This window comes from Oncorhynchus mykiss, chromosome 21 (assembly GCF_057628025.1).
Source record: "Oncorhynchus mykiss isolate SJ-2025 chromosome 21, ASM5762802v1, whole genome shotgun sequence".
NCBI lineage: Eukaryota > Metazoa > Chordata > Actinopteri > Salmoniformes > Salmonidae > Oncorhynchus > Oncorhynchus mykiss.
In genome coordinates, this window is record NC_143042.1 from 11,950,207 (window position 1) to 11,975,879 (window position 25,673).

The window sequence follows — 25,673 nt, forward strand, 5'->3', positions numbered from 1 at the left end:
TACTGCTGCTGTTACCTCAGTACTGCTGCTGCTGTTACCTCAGTACTAATGCTGCTGTTACCTCAGTACTACTGCTGCTGTTGTTACCTCAGTACTACTGCTGCTGTTACCTCAGTACTACTGCTGCTGCTGTTACCTCAGTACTACTGCTGCTGTTACCTCAGTACTACTGCTGCTGTTACCTCAGTACTGCTGCTGCTGTTACCTCGGTACCGCTGCTGCTGTTACCTCAGTACTGCTGCTGCTGTTACTTCAGTCCTACTGCTGTTGTTGCCTCAGTACTACTTCTGCTGTTACCTCAGTACTACTGCTGCTGCTGTTACCTAAGTACTACTGCTGCTGCTGTTACCTCAGTACTACTGTTGCTGTTACCTCAGTACTACTGCTGCTGTTACCTCAGTACTACGGCTGCTGTTACCTCAGTACTACGGCTGCTGTTACCTCAGTATTACTGCTGCTGTTACCTCAGTACTGCTGCTGCTGTTACCTCAGTACCGCTGCTGCTGTTACCTCAGTACCGCTGCTGCTGTTACCTCAGTACTACTGCTGCTGTTACCTCAGTACTGCTGATGCTGTTACTTCAGTACTACTGCTACTGTTACCTCAGTACTACTGCTGCTGCTGTTACCTCAGTACTACTGCTGCTGTTACCTCAGTACTACTTCTTCTGTTACCTCAGTACTACTGATGCTGCTGTTACCTCAGTACTACTGATGCTGCTGTTACCTCAGTACTACTGCTGCTGTTGTTACCTCAGTACTACTGCTGCTGTTGTTACCTCAGTACTACTGCTGCTGTTGTTACCTCAGTACCACTGCTGCTGTTACCTCAGTACTACTGCTGCGGTTACCTCAGTACTACTGCTGCTGTTACCTCAGTACCACTGCTGCTGTTACCTCAGTACCACTGCTGCTGTTACCTCAGTACCACTGCTGCTGTTACCTCAGTACCACTGCTGCTGTTACCTCAGTACCATTACTGCTGTTACCTCAGTACTACTACTGCTGTTACCTCAGTACTAATGCTGCTGTTGTTATCTCAGTACTAATGCTGCTGCTGTTACCTCAGTACTGCTGCTGCTGTTACCTCAGTACCACTGCTGCTGTTACCTCAGTACCACTGCTGCTGTTACCTCAGTACCACTGCTGCTGTTACCTCAGTACCGCTGTTGCTGTTACCTCAGTACCGCTGCTGCTTTTACCTCAGTACTGCTGCTGTTACCTCAGTACTGCTGTTGCTGTTACCTCAGTACTACTGCTGCTGTTACCTCAGTACTACTGCTGCTGTTACCTCAGTACTACTGTTGCTGTTACCTCAGTACTGCTGTTGCTGTTACCTCAGTACTACTGCTGCTGTTACCTCAGTATTACTGTTGCTGTTACCTCAGTACTGCTGCTGCTGTTACCTCAGTACTACTGCTGCTGTTATCTCAGTGCTGCTGCTGTTACCTCAGTACTACTGCTGCTGTTACCTCAGTACTGCTGCTGCTGTTACCTCAGTACTACTGCTGCTGCTGTTACCTCAGTACTACTGCTGCTGCTGTTACCTCAGTACTACTGCTGCTGTTACCTCAGTACTACTGTTGTTGTTACCTCAGTACTACTGTTGTTGTTACCTCAGTACTACTGCTGCTGTTACCTCAGTACTACTGCTGCTGTTACCTCAGTACTACTGCTGCTGCTGTTACCTCAGTACTACTGCTGCTGCTGTTACCTCAGTACTACTGCTGCTGCTGTTACCTCAGTACTACTGCTGCTGCTGTTACCTCAGTGCTACTGCTGTTGTTACCTCAGTACTGCTGCTGCTGTTACCTCAGTACAACTGCTGCTGTTACCTCAGTACTACTGCTGCTGTTACCTCAGTACTGCTGCTGCTGTTACCTCAGTACCGCTGCTGCTGTTACCTCAGTATGCTGCTGCTGTTACCTCAGTACCACTGCTGCTGTTACCTCAGTACCGCTGCTACTGTTACCTCAGTACTGCTGCTACTGTTACCTCAGTACTACTGTTGTTGTTACCTCAGTACTACTGCTGCTGTTACCTCAGTACTACTGCTGCTGTTACCTCAGTACTACTGCTGCTGTTACCTCAGTACTACTGCTGCTGCTGTTACCTCAGTACTACTGCTGCTGCTGTTACCTCAGTACTACTGCTGCTGTTACCTCAGTACCGCTGCTGCTGTTACCTCAGTATGCTGCTGCTGTTACCTCAGTACCACTGCTGCTGTTACCTCAGTACTCCCGCTGCTGCTGTTACCTCAGTACTACTGCTGCTGTTACCTCAGTACTACTGCGGCTGTTACCTCAGTACTGCTGCTGCTGTTACCTCAGTACTACTGCTGCTGTTACCTCAGTACTACTGCTGCTGTTGTTACCTCAGTACTACCTCTGCTGTTACCTCAGTACTACTGCTGCTGCTGTTACCTCAGTACTACTGCTGCTGCTGTTACCTCAGTACTACTGCTGCTGTTACCTCAGTACTGCTGCGGCTGCTACCTCAGTACCGCTGCTGCTGTAACCTCAGTACTGCTGCTGCTGTTACTTCAGTACTACTGCTGCTGTTACCTCAGTAGTACTGCTGCTGTTACCTCAGTACTGCTGCTGCTGTTGTTACCTCAGTACTACTACTGCTGCTGTTACCTCAGTACTACTGCTGCTGCTGTTATCTCAGTACTACTGTTGCTGTTGCTGTTACCTCAGTACTACTGTTGCTGTTACCTCAGTACTACTGCTGCTGTTACCTCAGTACTGCTGCTGCTGTTACCCCAGTACTACGGCTGCTGTTACCTCAGTATTACTGCTGCTGTTACCTCAGTACTGCTGCTGTTGTTACCTCAGTACCGCTGCTGCTGTTACCTCAGTACCACTGCTGCTGTTACCTCAGTACTACTGCTGCTGTTACGTCAGTACTGCTGATGCTGTTACTTCAGTACTACTGCTGCTTTTACCTCAGTACTACTGCTGCTGCTGTTACCTCAGTACTACTGCTGCTGTTACCTCAGTACTACTTCTTCTGTTACCTCAGTACTACTGATGCTGCTGTTACCTCAGTACTACTGATGCTGCTGTTACCTCAGTACTACTGCTGCTGTTGTTTCCTCAGTACTACTGCTGCTGTTGTTACCTCAGTACTACTGCTGCTGTTGTTACCTCAGTCCTACTGCTGCTGTTGTTACCTCAGTACTACTACTGCTGTGTTACCGCAGTACTACTGCTGCTGTTACCTCAGTACTACTGCTGCTGTTACCTCAGTATTACTGCTGCTGTGTTACCTCAGTACTACTGTAGCATTGACTGTCACTCTCTGTCCATATCTCCTGTCCTCCCTTTCTCCTGCTCTTCTCTTCCGCCCATCCCCCCCTTCCTCCTCACTTGTCAGGCGTGTCATGATAGCGCAGAGTGATTGGGATGAGAAATGGCCTCATCCCACTGGAGAGAGATACTCCACACTGATCTCATCACTAGAGGACTGAACGCTGTAGTGACCTCCTCATACACCGCATTGATTCACACACACACTCTCTCACACACACATTCACACACACGCATGCACACACACATACACAAACACTCACACACACTTACATGGCACGCTCATGACACACACACACACGGCTGTGTCATCCTTCACCAGCCCTGGGCCATAGAGAGGACACTCACCTGCTATTGCAGTGAACCTAACTGAAGACCTACTTTACCATCCTCCTTCTGGAAGTGGGTTATTTGAAGGTCACACACTCAACAGACCAACATGTAGAGGTGAAGTTTATAAGATGTAGACTCTTCAGTCCTTAAGAGTCCTTACACAGTCCTCCTATCCCCAAGGGTCAGCCCTGGTATCTTGTCCCCATTCAAGTTTCCATCAGGAATCACACAGAAAGAAGATCATATCTGTGTGCTGCTCATAGTAAGGAATGCTGTTTTAATGTTAGGTGAATGTTCAGTGACATTGGAAGTGAATCCACCTGCCCTCCATGTCTATCTACTGAAGTACGTGGCAGATTATTGTCCTTATCTGGTGTGTGTGAGTGCGCGTTTGTGTGTGTGAGAGTGAGAAGGAGAGAGAGTGAAAAAGTGGCGGATAGAGCAAGGGAGAGAGTTAGAAAGAGGGAGATTGGACAAATGAGTTCAGAGAAAGTGCTGACACCAGTGTTCTGCTTGCATTCTGTTTGTTTGTCCCATCATGCAACAGCGCAGTGTAAATACACAGTAATTACTGGCCACAGCTCATATTGTTTTTATTCAATCAGATGACAGCTGTTGGCACCATCACATTTAGCCCATGTTGTGTTTTTTTTTTTCATGTGTCACGAGCAATGATGCAGGGTCACAGACGGGTCACGTGGTGCCAGTGAGGGGCATCTGCTTTGGGTGGCGGGCAGAAGGCTGACATTATTATTCACTGGGCTGTCAAAGTACAGAGCACCCAGGATGGCATGGAAGAAAAAAATATTCTGCCCTGCGCTACCAGCAGCCACAGACAGGGGGAGCCGGTGGACTTTAGAATCCCACAGACGAATTGAAAGAGGGATCTTATTGTGATAGGTCCACACCGCCGGAGCCTGCTTCCTTTGTTGCCTCCCAACTGACGCACCCCCCCTTCCCTCTCTCCTCCTCTCTCTCACTCACACACACTCTCTTTCTCTCTCTCGTTCTTTCTCCTGCCTCATCTCCCCTTCCTCTCCCAACCGTGGATGAAATGAACAGCACCAGGAGAGGTGGTGTGGATCAGACAGACAGACAGAGTGAGTGAGACTGGAGGACAGGGGTTTCTTCACTGCTGTACTGACTGTGAGCCTGGAAGAGGCTGCTGCTGGCTGGGCTCTTTGTGGAGATATACGTACCTGTGGAGAACGGACACTGACACAGCTGGCTGCCAATAACACTCAACTGTGAGAGCCGCCGTGCAAAGAGGTGCATTTTACTGTGTCGTCGGTGAATTTAGGTATGTGTGTGGGGGGGAAGAGGTATCGTGTGCGTGTGTGTGTGGGTGTGTGTGTGTGTGTGTTTTTTTGCATTGAATGATGTATGTATCAGTCTGTTTTTTACTGTTTTGATTAACATGGCATAGTCTCTTTTCTCATGCTGATGTCAATTGGCTAGTTGGGTTGTTTTGTTTCCTTGGCAGAACAGGATTTTATTTCTGACCCCATTCAGGGGGTTTTGATTACAAATTCATGTTTACAATGTTGTTGCGGTGCGAGAGAGAGGGAGAAAGGAGAACGCGGTAGAGAAAACATTCCTCCGACGTTGTCGGCAGATCAACTTGTTCTTCAAAAGTAGGTTATTCATGAATTCCTCGGACTTCTCGACGCTCGTTATAAAATGCTCTCTGGCTGACAGATTGAGATTGCGTTGTGTCTGTCTGTGCGCATGCTCTCCAACAGACGGAACACTTGAATGTCGTTGCCTTGGGGTCTGAAATATGAGATAGAGGACCTAATCATTGACAGGCATTGGGCCAAATCGCTGTCTTTTAGTGTCTGCTGAAGGTTAGGGGCACATTTCTCTCTGGTTCCCTCCTAGCATTATCAATGGAAATGACGAGTCCGTTCAGTCATCCTGTTTCAGTGGGAATTCCATTGGTTCAAGGATGTGTGCCCTCTTGGTTTGCTTGAGATGGAGGATATTTCAAGAGGATATTGTAGGCACAGGAGGCTGTTGAGGGTAGGACGGCTCATAATAACATCTGGAACGGAGCGAGTGGAATGGCATCAAACACATGGAAATACTCCACTCCAGCCATTACCACAAGCCTGTCCTCCCAAATTAAGGTGCCACCAATCTCCTGTGGTTGCAGGCTATATGTGTAGAGTGTGTGGATGTCAACACTGTATATGGTGGACGTGGGATTGTTCGATGGTACAATAGTGGAATATATGGGGTATGACAGACATGCAGAGCGAGACAGGCAGACAGACAGACAGACAGACAGACAGGGAGACAGACAGGGAGACAGACAGGGAGACAGGCAGGGAGACAGGCAGGGAGACAGGCAGGGAGACAGGCGGACAGATAGACACAGTGAATGGTAGTAGTACAAATGTGGAGTATCGGTGAGACTTGTGCCCATTCCAGCCCTCTCGCTCACTCTCTCTCCCTGGAGCTTTGCCGTTGCCTCCCTCTCTCCTTCCCCTTCGACCCCTCCCTCGTTCCCTCCCTCCATCCTGCTGAGGAGGCAAATTTAGAGTGGGCAAGCTTTAGCCCATTCATAATTGCGATGGGGGGAGAAGTGGAAAAGGAGGGAGGGGGAGAGAAAGACCCCCCCAGAGACCTCATTACGTATTTATGTCTAGATGTGTAGACATTTTTCTCAACACATGTTTGCCTCATTCACCAATTAACACCCTCACTCCCAATCCAACGGCTGTGTTGACAGATGTTGAACCGATAGAACCGTGCTTCTACATCTGCATTGCTTGCTCTCTGGGGGTTTTAGGCTGTGTATCTGTATAAGCACTTTGTGACAACTGCTGATGTATAAAGGGCTTTCTAAATAAATGTGATTGATTGATTGATAGAGCTCACACTGGTCCATGCTTTGGTGTTTGTTTGCATGATATGCTAATATTGTCTAATATTGTGACATCCTGGGTTTGACTGTTGAGTTTTTCCAGACCACAGGAAAAACGTACGGCTGGTCACGTGATCAGGACAAACTCCTGGCCCTGACCATGACACCTGCTCTTAGGCCTTACCGAGTTGTTATTGGTCTTTTCCTCCAGGGGGCGTCATAGACAAGGACCTGCGTCACTACCTCAACCTGCGCTTCCAGAAGGCCTCAGTGGACCACGAGCTCCAGCAGATCATTAGAGACAACCTCTACCTCCGCACCATACCCTGTGAGTAAACCCCCCTGACCCAGTCCCCAATCTCTTACCTGGTGTCCCTCCCGCCCTCTCACAGGGAGATATTCTTCATCCACCCCAGCCTACCTGTCCAATAACACACGGAATCATCTATGTTTCCTGGCCATGCCACCTGGAAAAACTAGCTACGAGATATCCACAGATCTGGTTCAAATCTCACTTTCCAAATTTGGGAATACGTCCAATAGATACACAACCAGTAGATTCCTTCCAATTGTTGAAATACATTGGCATTTGAATCTTCTGTCTACATTCCCAGCCTCCGCTTCTTCTCCAGCAGCTGCTGACTCTCTGTTGGTCTGGCTGGGTTCAGTAATGGATGGTCTAGCTTCATGATTTGGCTGGAGGGATGAACCTGGCCTTCTGCAGCCGTCTGTCTCAGCGGAGGGTGGTCTCAGATTGAACCTTGGCAGCTCCATTCTGTAATCAGCACCTGAATCTCAGCAGGCAGGCGGGCACCATGGTTAAGGCCTATTTATTGTAAAACCATGCCAGTTTTAGTCAACTGAGCTGGGAGACTATCTAGCTAGCCCTCCAGCACTGCATTTCAAGAGCGTTGGTCTACTAATGGATTGTGTGTATGTGTGTAGCACTGCTCCTACATAGCATTTAGACTGAAACAGTCAAAAGAGATTCAATACTTAGTCATGTTTATGTTTCATTGGCAACAATGCATATACAGTTGAAGTCGGAAGTTTACATACACTTAGGTTGGAAACATTAAAACTCGTTTTTCAACCACTCTATACATTTCTTGTTAACAAACTATAGTTTTGGCAAGTCAGTTGTGTCATTCACAAAGTAGATGTCCTAAGTAATCTTTCCAACAATTATTTACAGACAGATTATTTCACTTATAATTCACTGTATCACAATTCCAGTGGGTCAGAAGTTTACATAGTTGACTGTGCCTTTAAACATCTTGGAAAATTCCAGAAAATTATGTAATGGCTTTAGAAGCTTCTGATAGGCTACTTGACATCATTTGAGTCAATTGGAGGTGTACTTGTGGATGTATTTCAAGGCCTACCTTCAAACTCAGTGTCTCTTCGCTTGACATCATGGGAAAATCAAAATAAATCAGCGAAGATCTCAGGACAAAATTGTAGACCTCCACAAGTCTGGTTCATCCTTGGGAGCATTTTCCAAATGCCTGAAGGTACCACGTTCACCTTTACAAACAATAGTATGCAAGTATAAATACCATTGAACCACGCAGCCATCATACCGCTCAGGAAGGAGACTCGTTCTGTCTACTAGAGATGAATGTACTTTGGTGCGAAAAGTGCAAATCAATCCCAGAACAACAGCAAAGGACTTTGTGAAGATGCTGGAGATAACAGGTACAAAAGTATCTACATCCACGGTAAAGCGAGTCCTATATCGACATAACCTGAAAGGCCACTCAGCAAGGAAGAAGCCACTGCTCCAAAACCTCCATTAAAAAAAGCCAGACTACAGTTTGCAACTGCACCTGGGGACAAAGATCGTACTTTTTGGAGAAATGGCCTCTGGTCTGATGAAACAAAAATAGAACTGTTTGGCCATAATGACCATCGTTGTATTTGGAGGAAAAAGGGGGAGGCTTGCAAGCCGAAGAACCCCATCCCAACCGTGAAGGACGGGGGTGGCAGCATCATGTTGTGGGGGTGCTTTGCTGCAGGAGGGACTGGTGAACTTCACAAAATGGATCATGAGGTAGGACAATTATGTGGATATATTGAAGCAACATCTCAAGATATCAGTCAGGAAGTTAAAGCTTGGTCGCAAATGGGTCTTCCAAATGGACAATGACCCCAAACATACTTCCAAAGTTGTTGCAAAATGGCTTAAGGACAACAAAGTCAAGGTATTGGAGTGGCCATCACAAAGCCCTGACCTCAATCCTATAGACATTGTGTGGGCAGAACTGAAAAAGTGTGTGTGAGCAAGGAGGCCTACAAACTTGACTCAGTTACACTAGCTCTGTCAGGAGGAATGGGCCAAAATTCACCCAACTTATTGTGGGAAGCTTGTTGAAGTTTGACCCAAGTTAAACAATGTAAAGGCAATACTACCAAATACTAATTGAGTGTATGTAAACTTCTGACCCACTGGGAATGTGATGAAAGAAATAAAAGCTTAAATAAATCCTTCTCTCTGCTATTATTCTGACATTTCACATTCTTAAAATAAACTGGTGATTCTAACTGACCTAAGACAGGGTATTTTTACTAGGATTAAATGTGAGGAATTGTGAAAAACTGAGTGTAGATGTATTTGGCTAAGGTGTATGTAAACTTCCGACTTCAACTGTAGATGAGTATTCTGTAGACACTGCATAAGGTTTCTCACCAAGGTTCTTGTCTCTCATGATGTTATGGTTGAGGTGTTTAATGTGTTGATGTTTAATCCATAACATCAAATTTGATTGGTCACATACACATGTTTAGCAGATGTTATTGCGGGTGTATCGAAATGCTTGTGTTTCTAGTTCCAACAGTGCAGTTATAGCTAACAAGTAATGTCTAACAATTGCACAACAATACACACAATACACACACATTTAAAGTCAAATAGCTGACGAGCAATGTCGGCGCACCATAGACTAAAATACAGTCGAATAGAATAAAGTAAATACATACTGAATGAGATGAGTAGTGCAAAATATGTAAACATTATTAAAGTGACTAGTGTTCCAATTATTAAAGTGGCCAGTGATCTCAAGTATATGTATACAGGGCAGCAGTCTCTAATGAGCTAGTGATGGCTATTTAACAGTCTGATGGCATTGGAGAAGAAGCTGTTTTTCAGTCTCTCGGTGCCAGCTTTGATGCACCTGTACTGACCTCGCCTTCTGGATGATAACGGGTTGTAAAGGCAGTGGCTTGGGTGGTTCTTGTCCTTGATGATCTTTTTGGCCTTCCTGTGACATCGGGTGGTGTAGGTGTCCTGGAGGGCAGGCAGTGTGCCCCTGGTAATGCGTATGGCCTCTGGAGAGCCCTGCGGTTGTGGGCGCTGCAGTTACCGTACCAGGCGGTGATACAGCCCGACAGGATGCTCTCAATTGTGCATCTGAGTGTTTTAAGTGCCAAGCCAAATTTCTTCAGCCTCCTGAGGTTGGGTGGACCATTTCAGTTTGTCAGTGATGTGTGTTCACTCGTTTAATGGTCTTCATGATATTTGTCTGTTGCTCTCAAAAATGCCATCTTAGGTGATAGTAACTGGAAGTGTGTGTGTGCGTGCGTGCATCCTCATGCCTTTTTGTGTGTGTGGGTCTGCTTGTGTGTGTGGGTCTGCTTATGTGTGTGTGGGTCTGCTTGTGTGTGGGGGTCTGCGTGTGTGTGGGTCTGCTTGTGCGTGTGGGCGCATCTGTGCGTGTGTGCGTTCATAATGTATTACCCTAGCCATGCCGTTCCAGCCCATCTGTCTGTATCTATAATGGAGAGACATTCTTCAAGGCACGCCAGGGAGATTTCATTAGGCCCATTTTGCCTCTCCTCTGTGGACAGGGAAATGAGAGGTACAAGAAGGCCTATTTGTTAGAGGCGGGCACCAGTGTTATTCTCCCATAACTCCATGAGGTGGGTTTGTGGAGGGGGAATGAAAGAGAGAGCGCTGGCAGTGGATGATCAGAGGAAGTGTGAGTCATTATTCCCGCAGCACAGGAGCTGCATGGCCTTGGACTTCCATTGACTGAAGTGGGTGGTGCTAGGAGAGAGAGAGATGGACAGATGAGAGACAGAGGAGGGACAGGCCCAGTGGAAGTGGGTGGGGGAGTGTGGGAAAGGAGAGAGAGAGATGGACAGATGAGAGACAGAGGAGGGACAGGCCCAGTGGAAGTGGGTGGGGGAGTGTGGGAAAGGAGAGAGAGAGATGGACAGATGAGAGACAGAGGAGGGACAGGCCCAGTGGAAGTGGGTGGGGGAGTGTGGGAAAGGAGAGAGAGAGATGGACAGATGAGAGACAGAAGAGGGACAGGCCCAGTGGAAGTGGGTGGGGGAGTGTGGGAAAGGAGAGAGAGAGATGGACAGATGAGAGACAGAGGAGGGACAGGCCCAGTGGAAGTGGGTGGGGGAGTGTGGGAAAGGAGAGAGAGAGATGGACAGATGAGAGACAGAGGAGGGACAGGCCCAGTGGAAGTGGGTGGGGGAGTGTGGGAAAGGAGAGAGAGAGATGGACAGATGAGAGACAGAGGAGGGACAGGCCCAGTGGAAGTGGGTGGGGGAGTGTGGGAAAGGAGAGAGAGAGATGGACAGATGAGAGACAGAGGAGGGACAGGCCCAGTGGAAGTGGGTGGGGGAGTGTGGGAAAGGAGAGAGAGAGATGGACAGATGAGAGACAGAGGAGGGACAGGCCCAGTGGAAGTGGGTGGGGGAGTGTGGGAAAGGAGAGAGAGAGATGGACATATGAGAGACAGAGGAGGGACAGGCCCAGTGGAAGTGGGTGGGGGAGTGTGGGAAAGGAGAGAGAGAGATGACACACCTCATGGGATGAGAGTGACAGACCAATAGACCTGTTACTAACAACCTCACCCAAACTTGTAAAACTAGACAAGATCCTGCAACCATGGAGAGGTAAATACTTGTCTATTTATGGAAAAATGCCCTGATTAACTCCTTAGTCACATCTCAGTTTACTCACTTACTTATGGCGCTGCCTACTCCTGATGATTCTTTTTTCAAATCATATGAGCAAAAAATATTTCACTTTATCTGGGACGCTAAACCAGACAAGATAAAACGAGCCTATCTATATAATGAATATGAATTGGGTGGGTTGAGATTATTAAATATAAAAGCACTAAACCTCTCTCTAAAAGCTTCACTCATTCAAACGTTTTATTTGAACCCAAAATTGTTCTCAAGTAGATTAATAAGAAAAGCTTTGTTTAAAAATGGCCTTTTTGCCTTTGTGCAGTTTGCCATGTCTCATTTTCGATTAATTGAAAATGATACTTTTTTCAAAGTATCTGTCTTTATCAAACAAGCATTGCAGAGCTGGATACAATTTACATTTCATCCCCCTGAAAAGATAGAACAAATATTACAACAAATATGGCTGAACTCAAATGTTCTGGTTGATAAAATACCTGTATTTATGGGAAAGATGTTTGGAAAGGATATTTTGTTCTTAAATGATATTGTACATTGTAATGGTAGAGTTGTGTCCTTCATGGAGTTATCAGAATTGTACAGGAAGGTCTGCTCAATCCAAGAGGACAACCAATTGATTACAGCATTGCCCCAAAAATGGAGGAGGCTGTCACTCCCTTGCCTTAGAGATCCACATTATTCTCTATGTTTGGTTAGGTCAGGGTGTGACTCGGGTGGAAAAGTCTATGTTTTCTATTTCTTTGTTTTTGGCCGTGTGTGTGCGTGGTTCCCAATCAGAGGCAGCTGTCTATCGTTGTCTCTGATTGGGGATCATATATAAGTTGTCATTTTCCTTTTGGGTTTTGTGGGATCTTGTTTTCTGTTTTGTGTCTGTGACTGACAGAACTGTTTATTTTCGTGGTGTTATTTTGTTTAAGTGTTTTTTTTTTAAATAAAAGGTATCATGAACACTTACCACGCTTTGGTCCACTCTTCCTACCACCAACGAGAGCTGGAACAGAGTAGGGTGGCAGCGGTAGGAGGTAGGGAACTGGTCTGTATGCCCAATATAAAGGATCAAAACTGGCGGAGGAATAAAAATATCATAAATAGGAAAGTATACCAGCTTCATTTGAGGACCAGGATGTTGACAACTGTGCCATACAGATTGCAAAATAGTTGGGAAGAGATTTTTGATGTACCGATTCCATGGTACAGGGTGTATGAGTTGATATATAAAACAACGCAAGTTTCAAGACTTTGTGCTTTTCAGCTAAAATGATTATATGGAATTCTTGCCACCAACAAAATGTTGAATATTTGGGGCATAAAATCATCGAAGCTCTGCAGATTTTGTTGTGAGGATACAGAATTAATAGAGCATTTATTTTGGTATTGTCCTCAGGTAGCCTGTTTCTGGTCTCAGGTTCAGGAATGGCTGAAAATGCATAGCATTGATCTAAAATTGACCCCAGAAATAGTACTGTTAGGAGATCTAGAGAGACCTGGTCAGTCAATTACTAATATACTAGTATTCTCAGTAAAAGTATTTATGTTCCACATGCAATCTGTAGATTCTATTCAATTAGATTGAAATTGTACGTTAAACATCATAGCATAGTTGAAAGATAAGTGTTGCGTAGAAACACGAAGTGGGTGGCCAGCAGAGATAGATGGGATGGGCTGAGGGAAGCTGAGGGTGGGTATGTGGAATTGGAGACAAGTGGGAGTGGAGTTGCTGTGTGTGAGAGAGAATGATGGTCAAAAGATAAAGGGGGAAAAAAGTCAAAATAAAACACAATAGAAGTACATTTGAATGGCTGATGCCGTGCAGGTGTTTGTACACGTGCATATACACACACTCTCATTCAAATAAACACATACAAGAACACACACATAATAGTGCCAGACATGCACACAAACATATACAGTTGGCATTGCTGTTATGATTCCAGTTGTCCTTGATGTCCTTTGTTTTAAATGCATTATGTTTTATTTTTTTGCTTTGTTTGCTGTTTTCTGTCTTCTTTTTTCTCTTTAGTTCATTACCTTGGTTGTTTGTGCATTGGGGGGTTCTTGGGGGTGGGGAATGGAATTAATCGGGGGAGTTTTTTCTTCCTGGGGGGACTGTGGGAGGGGTCTGGAATGGTTGAGGGACAGCTATTGGGGATCTTGGAGGGTTCGGGTTTCACCAGATTGTGATCATGAAAAAGGAAACGACTTATATGACATACATTTTATATCACTATCATGCACACGCTCCCTCACACACAAGGATGGCTCTGTTGCGGAAAGACTGATACATGTTTGATAGTGTCTTGATGCTGTATTGTTTGTCCTTCATGTTCTAATACTTTAATGTTACCCCTTCGTTGTGTTTATTGTAATAAATAATTATATCCATTTTTAAAAACTACCTCACCCATACGCGTACAGTGCCTTGCAAAAGTATTCATCCCCCTTGGCGTTTTTCCTATTTTGTTGCATTACAACCGGGATTTTTATTGGATTTTTATTTGGAATTCATGTAATTGGACATGCACAAAATAGTCTAAATTGGTGAAGTGAAATTGAAAAAATGACTTGTTTAAAAAATAAAATAGTCATAATGGAAAAGTGGTGGGTGGATATGTATTCACCCCCTTTGCTATGAAGCCCCTAAATAAGATCTGGTGCAACCAATTACCTTCAGAAGTCACATAATTAGTTAGATTGCACACAGGTGGACTTTATTTAAGTGTCACATGATCTGTCACATGATGTCAGTGTATATATACACCTATTCTGAAAGGCTCCAGTGTCTGCAACACTACTAAGCAAGCAGCACCATGAAGACCAAGGAGCTCTCCAAACAGGTCAGGGACAAAGTTGTGGAGAAGTACAGATCAGGGTTAGGTTATAAAAAAGATCAGAAACTTTGAACATCCCACGGAGCACCATTAAATCCATTATTAAAATATAAAAAAATTGAAAGAATATGGCACCACAACAAACCTGCCGAGAGGGCCGCCAACCAAAACTCACAGATCGGGCAAGGAGGGCATTAATCAGAGAGGCAACAAAGAGACCAAAGACAACCCTGAAGGAGCTGCCATCTCTACAGCGGAGATTGAAGTATCTATCCATAGGACCACTTTAAGTCATACACTCCACAGAGCTGGGCTTTACGGAAGAGCGGACAGAAAAAAGCCATTGCTTAAAGAAAGAAAATAAGCAAACACGTTTGGTGTTCACCAAAAGGCATGTGGGAGACTCCCCAAACATATGGAAAATGTACTCTGTTCAGATGAGACAAAATTTGAGCTTTTTGGCCATCAAGGAAAACACTATCGGGCGCAAACCCAACACCTCTCATCACCCCGAGAACACCATCCCCACAGTGAAGCATGGTGGTATCAGCATCTGTGGGGATGTTTTTCATTGGCAGGGACTGGGAAACTGGTAAGAATTTAAGGAATGATGGATAGCATTAAATACAGGGAAATTCTTGAGGGAAATCTGTTTGTCTTCCAGAGATTTGAGACTGGGACAAAGGTTCACCTTCCAGCAGGACAATGGCCCTAAGCATACTACTAAAGCAACACCCGAGTGGTTTAAGGGGAAACATTTAAATTATTTGGAATGGCCTAGTCAAAGCCCAGACCTCAATCCAATTGAGAATCTGTGGTATGACTTAAAGATTGCTCTACACCAGCAGAAACAATCCAACTTGAAGGAGCTGGAGCAATTCTGCCTTAAAGAATGGGCAAAAATCCCAGTGGCTAGATGTGCCAAGCTTATAGAGACATACCCCAAAAGACTTGCAGCTGTAATTGCTGCAAAAGGTGGCTTTACAAAGTATTGACTTTGGGGGGGGGGGGGGGGGTGAATATTTATGCATGCTCAAGTTTTTATTTATTTTTGGTCTTATTTCTTGTTTCTTTCACAATAAAACATATTTTGCATCTTCAAAGTGGTAGGCATGTTGTGTGAATCAAGTGATACAAACCCCCCAAAATCTATTTAAATTTCAGGTTGTAAAGCAACAAAATCGGAAAAATGCCAAGGGGGTGAAAACTTTCGCAAGCCACTGTAGAAGACTGCAGAGAGAGCAAGAGGAAAGAGAGAGGGAGGCAAAGGTAGGAATAGATACTTGAGCCAGGATCAGGGGACAGAGGATATATACTTGAGCTAGGATCAGGGGGCAGGGGATAGATGCATGAACCAGAATCAGGGGACTGGGGATAGATACTTAAGCCAGGATCAGGGGACAAGGGATAGATACTTGAGCCAGGATCAGTGGACAGAGGATATATACTTGAGCCAGGGTCAGGGGACTGGGGATATATACTTGAGCCAGGATCCGGGGGCAGGGGATATATACTTGAGCCAGGATCACTGGACTGGGAATAGATACTTGAGCCAGGATCAGGGGACTGGGGATAGATACTTGAGCCAGGATCCGGGGGCAGGGGATAGATACTTGAGCCAGGATCAGGGGACTGGGGATAGATACTTGAGCAAGGATCAGGGGACTGGGGATAGATACTTGAGCCAGGATCAGGGGACTGGGGATAGATACTTGAGCCAGGATCAGGGGACTGGGGATAGATACTTGAGCCAGGATCAGGGGACAAGGGATAGATACTTGAGCCAGGGACAGGGGACTCAGGGTTGAGGACAGAGATACTGCAGCTCATGCCAATAGTATGCCATGTCAGTGACCCTGATAGCGTAGCGATGTTATGTGGCCAGCTAATACAGTGCTTCCAGCTTTTAAACAAATGGCCTCTTCTGACTCCAATGTGACTGTGAGAAATCAGCCCCATCACCTGGTAATCCACCTAGTTCTGATTTGATAGGGGGGCCAACAGTTGAGTGACATTAGTATGTGCCACTCTGATGACAATGACCCATAAGCTCCGCCCCACCTGGATTCTAGGACATTCTTTTGCTATACTGTATGCAGTCTGAATGTATGGGGTCTTGCTCTCTCTCTCTCTCTCTCTTTCTCTCTCACTCTTGCTTGCTCCCTTTTTCTCACTATATCTTTCTATTGCTCTTTCTCTCTTTTTCTGATCTTCTCTCCCTTTCTCTATTTCTCTCTTCTCTCTCTGCTGTATGTAAAATGTGCTACAACTTGGAAAATTAATAAATGTGACTCTGGATGACAACATAATGAAATTTGTTTCCAAAATCAGGGCTGTTTTCCTAAAGAAGTTCAATCTGCTTTGTGTTTTGTTTCCTTGCCACGATACTAACAAGAATCGCGATGCTGGTATCGTCCCGGCACGACTAGCAATCTACTGTAGCTATTCTTGGCTTCCTTCGCTGCCTGTGATGGCAGTCTACATTTGTGGACACAGTAAAGCTCTCTGTGGGGAATGGGCTTACCTGTTACACCTGAATAATGCAACTGATTCACAGGATGAAAAGAGCACAGGAGAGACTGGTTGTTAAGTGGGAGTTGGGGGAGAGAGAGAGAGAGACATCATTATAACACTGTACATAGCCATAATATGATGTGTCTATTCCTCAGAATATAAATGTGTCTACTTCTTTGAAACTTGTGAGTGTAATGTTTATTGTTAATTTTTGATTGTTTATTTCACTTTTTGTAAACATATGTTTCCCATGCCAATAAAGCCCTATGAATTGAGAGAGGAGAGAGAGACATGGAGATGAAGTCTTCTCTCTTTTCATCAACTCTTTAAAAAAAAAAAAAATGTTGCACTCTCTTTCTCTCTCTTTGTCTCTCCCTCTCTTCCCCCTCTTTGACATGCCATTGATTGACATTGCAGCGTCGTGCTCTGTCCATGTAAATGCCCATGATCAGCCTGTTAGTTAGTTTTAATGGTGGGTGTCACCGCAACAGGTGAAGTAAGAACCTTGTGTTGTTAATGGTGGGATGCCTAACAGGGGAGGCGTCCAGCCAATGTGTCCTTGATGGACAAAACACCCAGTGAGCATTTGTAAATGGGAACTTAGATTTTATGGAGGGTGTGATTGAATATATGCCGTGTGTGTGTGTGCATGCATGTGCTGCTATGTGGAATGGGAGCATTGTGTTAGAATGGGCAGAGTTTGTGTACCAGAGTGTGTGATTAATGGTGAGGCTGCTGCCCAGAGGGACATTGAGTGTATGCTAATGGGTAGGGAGGAAAGACCACTGGGGGTGTTTACTAATGAGTAGTGCTCGAAGAGAGAGAGAGATAGGGAGAGAGAGAGAGAGAGAGAGAGAGAGAGAGAGAGAGAGAGAGAGAGAGGAATGTGCCACAAACTACCTGTTCTCTGTCAGAGCTGTGAGTCTGTGATGATCAGATTGTTTGATACTGGTGAGAGCTGTGTGATGATCTGATTGTTTGGTACTGGTGAGAGCTGTGTGATGATCTGATTGTTTGGTACTGGTGAGAGCTGTGTGATGATCTGATTGTTTGGTACTGGTGAGAGCTGTGTGATGATCTGATTGTTTGGTACTGGTGAGAGCTGTGTGATGATCTGATTGTTTGGTACTGGTGAGAGCTGTGTGATGATCTGATTGTTTGGTACTGGTGAGAGCTGTGTGATGATCTGATTGTTTGGTACTGGTGAGAGCTGTGTGCCACAGTAGGGGGTCATCCTCTACCTCTCTCAATTCAATTCAAAGGGCTTTACCTATCTCACACTCTGATGAGCATGTGCTTGTTAGGCGGGTTGCCAGGTATCTGTCAGGTATCCGTCCCTCCTTTCCTGTCTTTTTCACTTCCCTTTCCTGTTATCCTTGTGTTTATGATTGATTGGCAGCAATAGAATAATAATAATAATAATATTGGCTCCTGAGTGCTCCTTCCTTCCTTCATGCATTATTCACACTGTCTCTATTAGCACAGAGGCTGCCTTATGAAAGTCAGGTTGACACTGAGCCTCACGCCGGAGCTGGAACAAAGGGCCCCATTGTGGAGCTCTGAGCTGAGACTGTGTGTGGAGACAAAAGAGTTGTGTGCTCCGTAATAAAGGTGTCTCCATTAGTCTGGCATGTATGTTTGTGTGTGTGTGTGTGTGTTTGTGTGTGTGTGTGTGTGTGTGTGTGTTACTCACCGCAGAGACCTGAGGAGACCTGTTTCTCTGCTCTATAGATCTAAGGCTTGTGCAATCAGCCCTGTCTCACACTATAATTGTGCCTCAGGCTCTTCTCTGGTTCTCCTTCTTTCCGTCTGGACTCTCACCTTCTCCCTTCATCCTTCACTCAGCCTCAGGTTAGATCGGTTGAAGCCAGGCGCAGGCGCCTTCCCTCGCATACGCCACAGCGCAGCAAGCTCACTGTAGCAGCTTACTTACTCACTAGAGCCCGGCCGTGGTTTCCATGGCAACAACTGTCTCCACTCCCTGCCTGCTTCAAAGGCGTGACACTTCTCAATGTCGCGCTCTCTTTCTCTTCTCTCTCCCTCTCCCCCCTTCGCTTTCTCTTTATCTTTTACTCTCTCTCTCTCAAAACTGAGAAAAAACAGGCACGGCCCTCCAGAAGCAGGGACATACAATAACAGGATTGAGGTCATAAAACTGATGAGATTGGCCACATGGGCTGTCAATCATGTGAAAAGGGGTTGGGCTCTGTGCCCGGTGGTTTTGAGTGACAGGGCAGGACACAGATGTTGATAGGCCATAGTGAGCATGAGCTGTGAAGCATTGCTCTTCTGCAGATGTGGCTCCAGAGAGAGCCAGAGAGAAGAGTGCATCTCTCCCCACACATAGAACACGCAACATGGTCATGATCTGTGTGTCTGAGACCCTGCCACATGTTTCCCTGTCTCAGATACTGCATGTGTTCAGCCTAGGGCCACCTTGACATGAAGCTCCCAGTGAGCCATCTGGTTCCTACAACCCACTGGTTGATAATATTGAGCTGATGCTCTGGCGTTGTGGAATTGAGTCATGCTAAGTACTTCTCTTTCTCTAGTGATTTCAACCCTTGACATATTGAGTCTGGAGTGTTACTTTTTCTAGACTTACTGTATCGTTATAATGATGGATTCTATATCTGAAATGTTACTTGTGGAGGAAATGTCTGTTCCATTCCTGTTCCATTGATTCCCACCTCCTCAGTGATAACCTGTATGACTAAGACACAAGGCAGTGATAACCTGTGACTAAGACACAAGGCAGTGCTGACTGACTCCTCCTCAGTGATAACCTGTATGACTAAGACACAAGGCAGTGCTGACTGACTCCTCCTCAGTCATAACCTGTATGACTAAGACACAAGGCAGTGCTGACTGGCTCCTCCTCAGTCATAACCTGTATGACTAAGACACAAGGCAGTGCTGACTGGCTCCTCCTCAGTGATGACCTGTATGACTAAGACACAAGGCAGTGATAACCTGTATCACTAAGACACAAGGCAGTGATAACCTGTATCACTAAGACACATGGCAGTGATAACCTGTATGACTAAGACACAAGGCAGTGATAACCTGTATGACTAAGACACAAGGCAGTGCTGACTGACTCCTCCTCAGTGATAACCTGTATGACTAAGACACAAGGCAGTGCTGACTGGCTCCTCCTCAGTGATAACCTGTATGACTAAGACACAAGGCAGTGATAACCTGTATGACTAAGACACAAGGCAGTGCTGACTGACTCCTCCTCAGTGATAACCTGTATGACTAAGACACAAGGCAGTGCTGACTGGCTCCTCCTCAGTGATAACCTGTGACTAAGACACAAGGCAGTGCTGACTGACTCCTCCTCAGTGATAACCTGCATGACTAAGACACAAGGCAGTGCTGACTGACTCCTCCTCAGTGATAACCTGTATGACTAAGACACAAGGCAGTGCTGACTGGCTCCTCCTCAGTGATAACCTGTATGACTAAGACACAAGGCAGTGCTGACTGGCTCCTCCTCAGTGATAACCTGTATGACTAAGACACAAGGCAGTGCTGACTGGCTCCTCCTCGGTGATACCCTGTATGACTAAGACACAAGGCAGTGCTGACTGACTCCTCCTCGGTGATAACCTGTATGACTAAGACACAAGGCAGTGCTGACTGACTCCTCCTCAGTGATAACCTGTATGACTAACACACAAGGCAGTGCTGACTGGCTCCTCCTCAGTCATAACCTGTATGACTAAGACACACGGCAGTGCTGACTGACTCCTCCTCAGTGATAACCTGTATGACTAAGACACAAGGCAGTGATAACCTGTATGACTAAGACACAAGGCAGTGATAACCTGTATGACTAAGACACAAGGCATTGATAACCTGTATGACTAAGACACAAGGCAGTGCTGACTGACTCATCCTCAGTGATAACCTGTATGACTAAGACACAAGGCAGTGATAACCTGTATGACTAAGACACAAGGCAGTGATAACCTGTATGACTAAGACACAAGGCAGTGATAACCTGTGACTAAGACACAAGGCAGTGCTGACTGAGTCCTCCTCAGTGATAACCTGTATGACTAAGACACAAGGCAGTGCTGACTGACTCCTCCTCAGTGATAACCTGTATGACTAAGACACAAGGCAGTGCTGACTGACTCCTCCTCAGTGATAACCTGTATGACTAAGACACATGGCAGTGATAACCTGTATGACTAAGACACAAGGCATTGATAACCTGTATGACTAAGACACAAGGCAGTGCTGACTGACTCATCCTCAGTGATAACCTGTATGACTAAGACACAAGGCAGTGATAACCTGTATGACTAAGACACAAGGCAGTGATAACCTGTATGACTAAGACACAAGGCAGTGATAACCTGTGACTAAGACACAAGGCAGTGCTGACTGAGTCCTCCTCAGTGATAACCTGTATGACTAAGACACAAGGCAGTGCTGACTGGCTCCTCCTCAGTGATAACCTGTATGACTAAGACACAAGGCAGTGCTGACTGACTCCTCCTCAGTGATAACCTGTATCACTAAGACACAAGGCAGTGATAACCTGTGACTAAGACACAAGGCAGTGCTGACTGACTCCTCCTCAGTGATAACCTGTATGACTAAGACACAAGGCAGTGATAACCTGTATGACTAAGACACAAGGCAGTGATAACCTGTGTGACTAAGACACAAGGCATTGATAACCTGTATGACTAAGACACAAGGCAGTGCTGACTGACTCATCCTCAGTGATAACCTGTATGACTAAGACACAAGGCAGTGCTGACTGGCTCCTCCTCAGTGATAACCTGTATGACTAAGGCACAAGGCAGTGCTGACTGACTCCTCCTCAGTGATAACCTGTATGACTAAGACACAAGGCAGTGCTGACTGACTCCTCCTCAGTGATAACCTGTATGACTAAGACACAAGGCAGTGATAACCTGTATGACTAAGACACAAGGCAGTGATAACCTGTGACTAAGACACAAGGCAGTGCTGACTGACTCCTCCTCAGTGATAACCTGTATGACTAAGACACAAGGCAGTGCTGACTGACTCCTCCTCAGTGATAACCTGTATGACTAAGACACAAGGCAGTGATAACCTGTATGACTAAGACACAAGGCAGTGATAACCTGTGACTAAGACACAAGGCAGTGCTGACTGACTCCTCCTCAGTGATAACCTGTATGACTAAGACACAAGGCAGTGATAACCTGTATGACTAAGACACAAGGCAGTGATAACCTGTATGACTAAGACACATGGCAGTGATAACCTGTATGACTAAGACACAAGGCATTGATAACCTGTCTGACTAAGACACAAGGCAGTGCTGACTGACTCCTCCTCAGTGATAACCTGTATGACTAAGACACAAGGCAGTGCTGACTGACTCCTCCTCAGTGATAACCTGTATGACTAAGACACAAGGCAGTGATAACCTGTATGACTAAGACACAAGGCAGTGATAACCTGTATGACTAAGACACGAGGCAGTGATAACCTGTGACTAAGACACAAGGCAGTGCTGACTGAGTCCTCCTCAGTGATAACCTGTATGACTAAGACACAAGGCAGTGCTGACTGACTCCTCCTCAGTGATAACCTGTATGACTAAGACACAAGGCAGTGCTGACTGACTCCTCCTCGGTGATAACCTGTATGACTAAGACACAAGGCAGTGCTGACTGGCTCCTCCTCAGTGATAACCTGTATGACTAAGACACAAGGCAGTGCTGACTGACTCCTCCTCAGTGATAACCTGTATCACTAAGACACAAGGCAGTGATAACCTGTGACTAAGACACAAGGCAGTGCTGACTGACTCCTCCTCAGTGATAACCTGTATGACTAAGACACAAGGCAGTGATAACCTGTATGACTAAGACACAAGGCAGTGATAACCTGTATGACTAAGACACATGTCAGTGATAACCTGTATGACTAAGACACAAGGCATTGATAACCTGTATGACTAAGACACAAGGCAGTGCTGACTGACTCATCCTCAGTGATAACCTGTATGACTAAGACACAAGGCAGTGCTGACTGACTCCTCCTCAGTGATAACCTGTATGACTAAGACACAAGGCAGTGCTGACTGGCTCCTCCTCAGTGATAACCTGTATGACTAAGGCACAAGGCAGTGCTGACTGACTCCTCCTCAGTGATAACCTGTATGACTAAGACACAAGGCAGTGCTGACTGACTCCTCCTCAGTGATAACCTGTATGACTAAGACACAAGGCAGTGATAACCTGTATGACTAAGACACAAGGCAGTGATAACCTGTGACTAAGACACAAGGCAGTGCTGACTGACTCCTCCTCAGTGATAACCTGTATGACTAAGACACAAGGCAGTGCTGACTGACTCCTCCTCAGTGATAACCTGTATGACTAAGACACAAGGCAGTGATAACCTGTATGACTAAGACACAAGGCAGTGATAACCTGTGACTAAGACACAAGGCAGTGCTGACTGACTCCTCCTCAGTGATAACCTGTATGACTAAGACACAAGGCAGTGATAACCTGTATGACTAAGACACAAGGCAGTGATAACCTGTATGACTAAGACACATGGCAGTGATAACCTGTATGACTAAGACACAAGGCATTGATAACCTGTCTGACTAAGACACAAGGCAGTGCTGACTGACTCCTCCTCAGTGATAACCTGTATGACTAAGACACAAGGCAGTGCTGACTGACTCCTCCTCAGTGATAACCTGTATGACTAAGACACAAGGCAGTGATAACCTGTATGACTAAGACACAAGGCAGTGATAACCTGTATGACTAAGACACAAGGCAGTGATAACCTGTGACTAAGACACAAGGCAGTGCTGACTGACTCCTCCTCAGTGATAACCTGTATGACTAAGACACAAGGCAGTGATAACCTGTATGACTAAGACACAAGGCAGTGCTGACTGACTCCTCCTCAGTGATAACCTGTATGACTAAGACACAAGGCAGTCATAACCTGTATGACTAAGACACAAGGCAGTGATAACCTGTATGACTAAGACACAAGGCAGTGCTGACTGACTCCTCCTCAGTGATAACCTGTATGACTAAGACACAAGGCAGTGATAACCTGTATGACTAAGACACAAGGCAGTGATAACCTGTGACTAAGACCCAAGGCAGTGCTGACTGACTCCTCCTCAGTGATAACCTGTATGACTAAGACACAAGGCAGTGATAACCTGTATGACTAAGACACAAGGCAGTGATAACCTGTATGACTAAGACACAAGGCAGTGCTGACTGACTCCTCCTCAGTGATAACCTGTATGACTAAGACACAAGGCAGTGCTGACTGGCTCCTCCTCAGTCATAACCTGTATGACTAAGACACAAGGCAGTGCTGACTGACTCCTCCTCAGTGATAACCTGTATGACTAAGACACAAGGCAGTGATAACCTGTATGACTAAGACACAAGGCAGTGATAACCTGTATGACTAAGACACAAGGCAGTGATAACCTGTGACTAAGACCCAAGGCAGTGCTGACTGACTCCTCCTCAGTGATAACCTGTATGACTAAGACACAAGGCAGTGATAACCTGTATGACTAAGACACAAGGCAGTGATAACCTGTATGACTAAGACACAAGGCAGTGATAACCTGTGACTAAGACACAAGGCTTGACTGACTCCTCCTCAGTGATAACCTGTATGACTAAGACACAAGGCAGTGCTGACTGACTCCTCCTCAGTGATAACCTGTATGACTAAGACACAAGGCAGTGATAACCTGTATGACTAAGACACAAGGCAGTGATAACCTGTATGACTAAGACACAAGGCAGTGATAACCTGTGACTAAGACACAAGGCTTGACTGACTCCTCCTCAGTGATAACCTGTATGACTAAGACACAAGGCAGTGCTGACTGGCTCCTCCTCAGCCCTCCTACAGTGCTCACTGAGGTCCCCTCAGACAGTCATGTTCTATTGGTGTTCACACCATGTACTGAGGCAGGCTGACACACACACACACACGAACACACACGAACACATACAGAAACACCTGATTTCTGATGTCATGGAGCCCCTTTTTCAGTCACTGTCCTGTCCTGTGTGAGGACAGTGACTGGCATCATGTAACTCTCCTTTTAAGTAACAGTCAATTTATTTGTGGCAGTTGATGAGCTATAGTTCCAGCCCCATCATCAAGACAAGATGTTCCCAGAAAGTGTATTTGAATCACATGCTAATCCAAAGGAATGAACCTTCTACCCGTGTTACTTAAATTACTGGCTTCTTCCTAAATGTTTGGCATCCATTTTGGCACAGCTGGCAAGGTGACAGAGCAGCAATATGGGAAACTGCTTCCGACAGCCGTATCTCCAAAAGGTACCACGGCCATTTTTAAAAGGAAGGCTTATCTATCCAAAAGCTCTAAAGAGTGGTTTTCTCCCTCCTTTGCGCCCCTGACGTAAAGCAGATTGGAATCGAGGCTTTTCAGCGAATGAACTCGCGAATCGCCTCCTGGCACGACGTGGCGATGCATCACAAGAAAAGAGAAAATCAACAAACGCGTGTTTTGCCAACAGAGATAGAGGACCACTGTGGAGAGCCGTACCGAATTACAGCCCTGTGAAGTCACTCACTGTGTAGAAAGAATAAACAGTACGTTCCGCATTTCATATCTTGTTTTTGAGGGAATGTTTGATTTTTATCTGATATGACTTCAAGGTTTTTTTGTGTGTTTGTGTGACGTCGTTTCAACCAGTTTTGCCTGCCGGGGTGTGTGTCCGTGAGTGTGCACACGCTTTCATTCTCCCATGTACGTGTGTGAGATTTCCCCTCCTCTCTCTTAGTTATGTGTGTGACTGCCGGGGTTAGTTTGGGCCTCG

The 25,673-nt window shown here is 45.8% G+C and overlaps 1 protein-coding gene across 13 annotated transcripts in view; it reads left to right on the top strand.

Moving 5' to 3' along the window:
* LOC110499983 (membrane-associated guanylate kinase, WW and PDZ domain-containing protein 2) overlaps window positions 1-25,673 on the top strand; it is a 285,735-nt gene that overhangs the window by 81,522 nt on the left and 178,540 nt on the right. For 11 of the 13 annotated variants that reach the window (XM_090213774.1, XM_036957236.2, XM_036957235.2 and 8 more), the window contains exon 2: window positions 6,724-6,840. In XM_090213774.1, coding sequence (XP_090069900.1) covers window positions 6,724-6,840 — 117 coding nt within the window. Of the gene's footprint in view, window positions 1-4,576; window positions 4,944-6,723; window positions 6,841-25,673 lie in introns of those variants that run through there. The other 2 variants (XM_090213767.1, XM_090213770.1) reach the window with 1 other exon arrangement.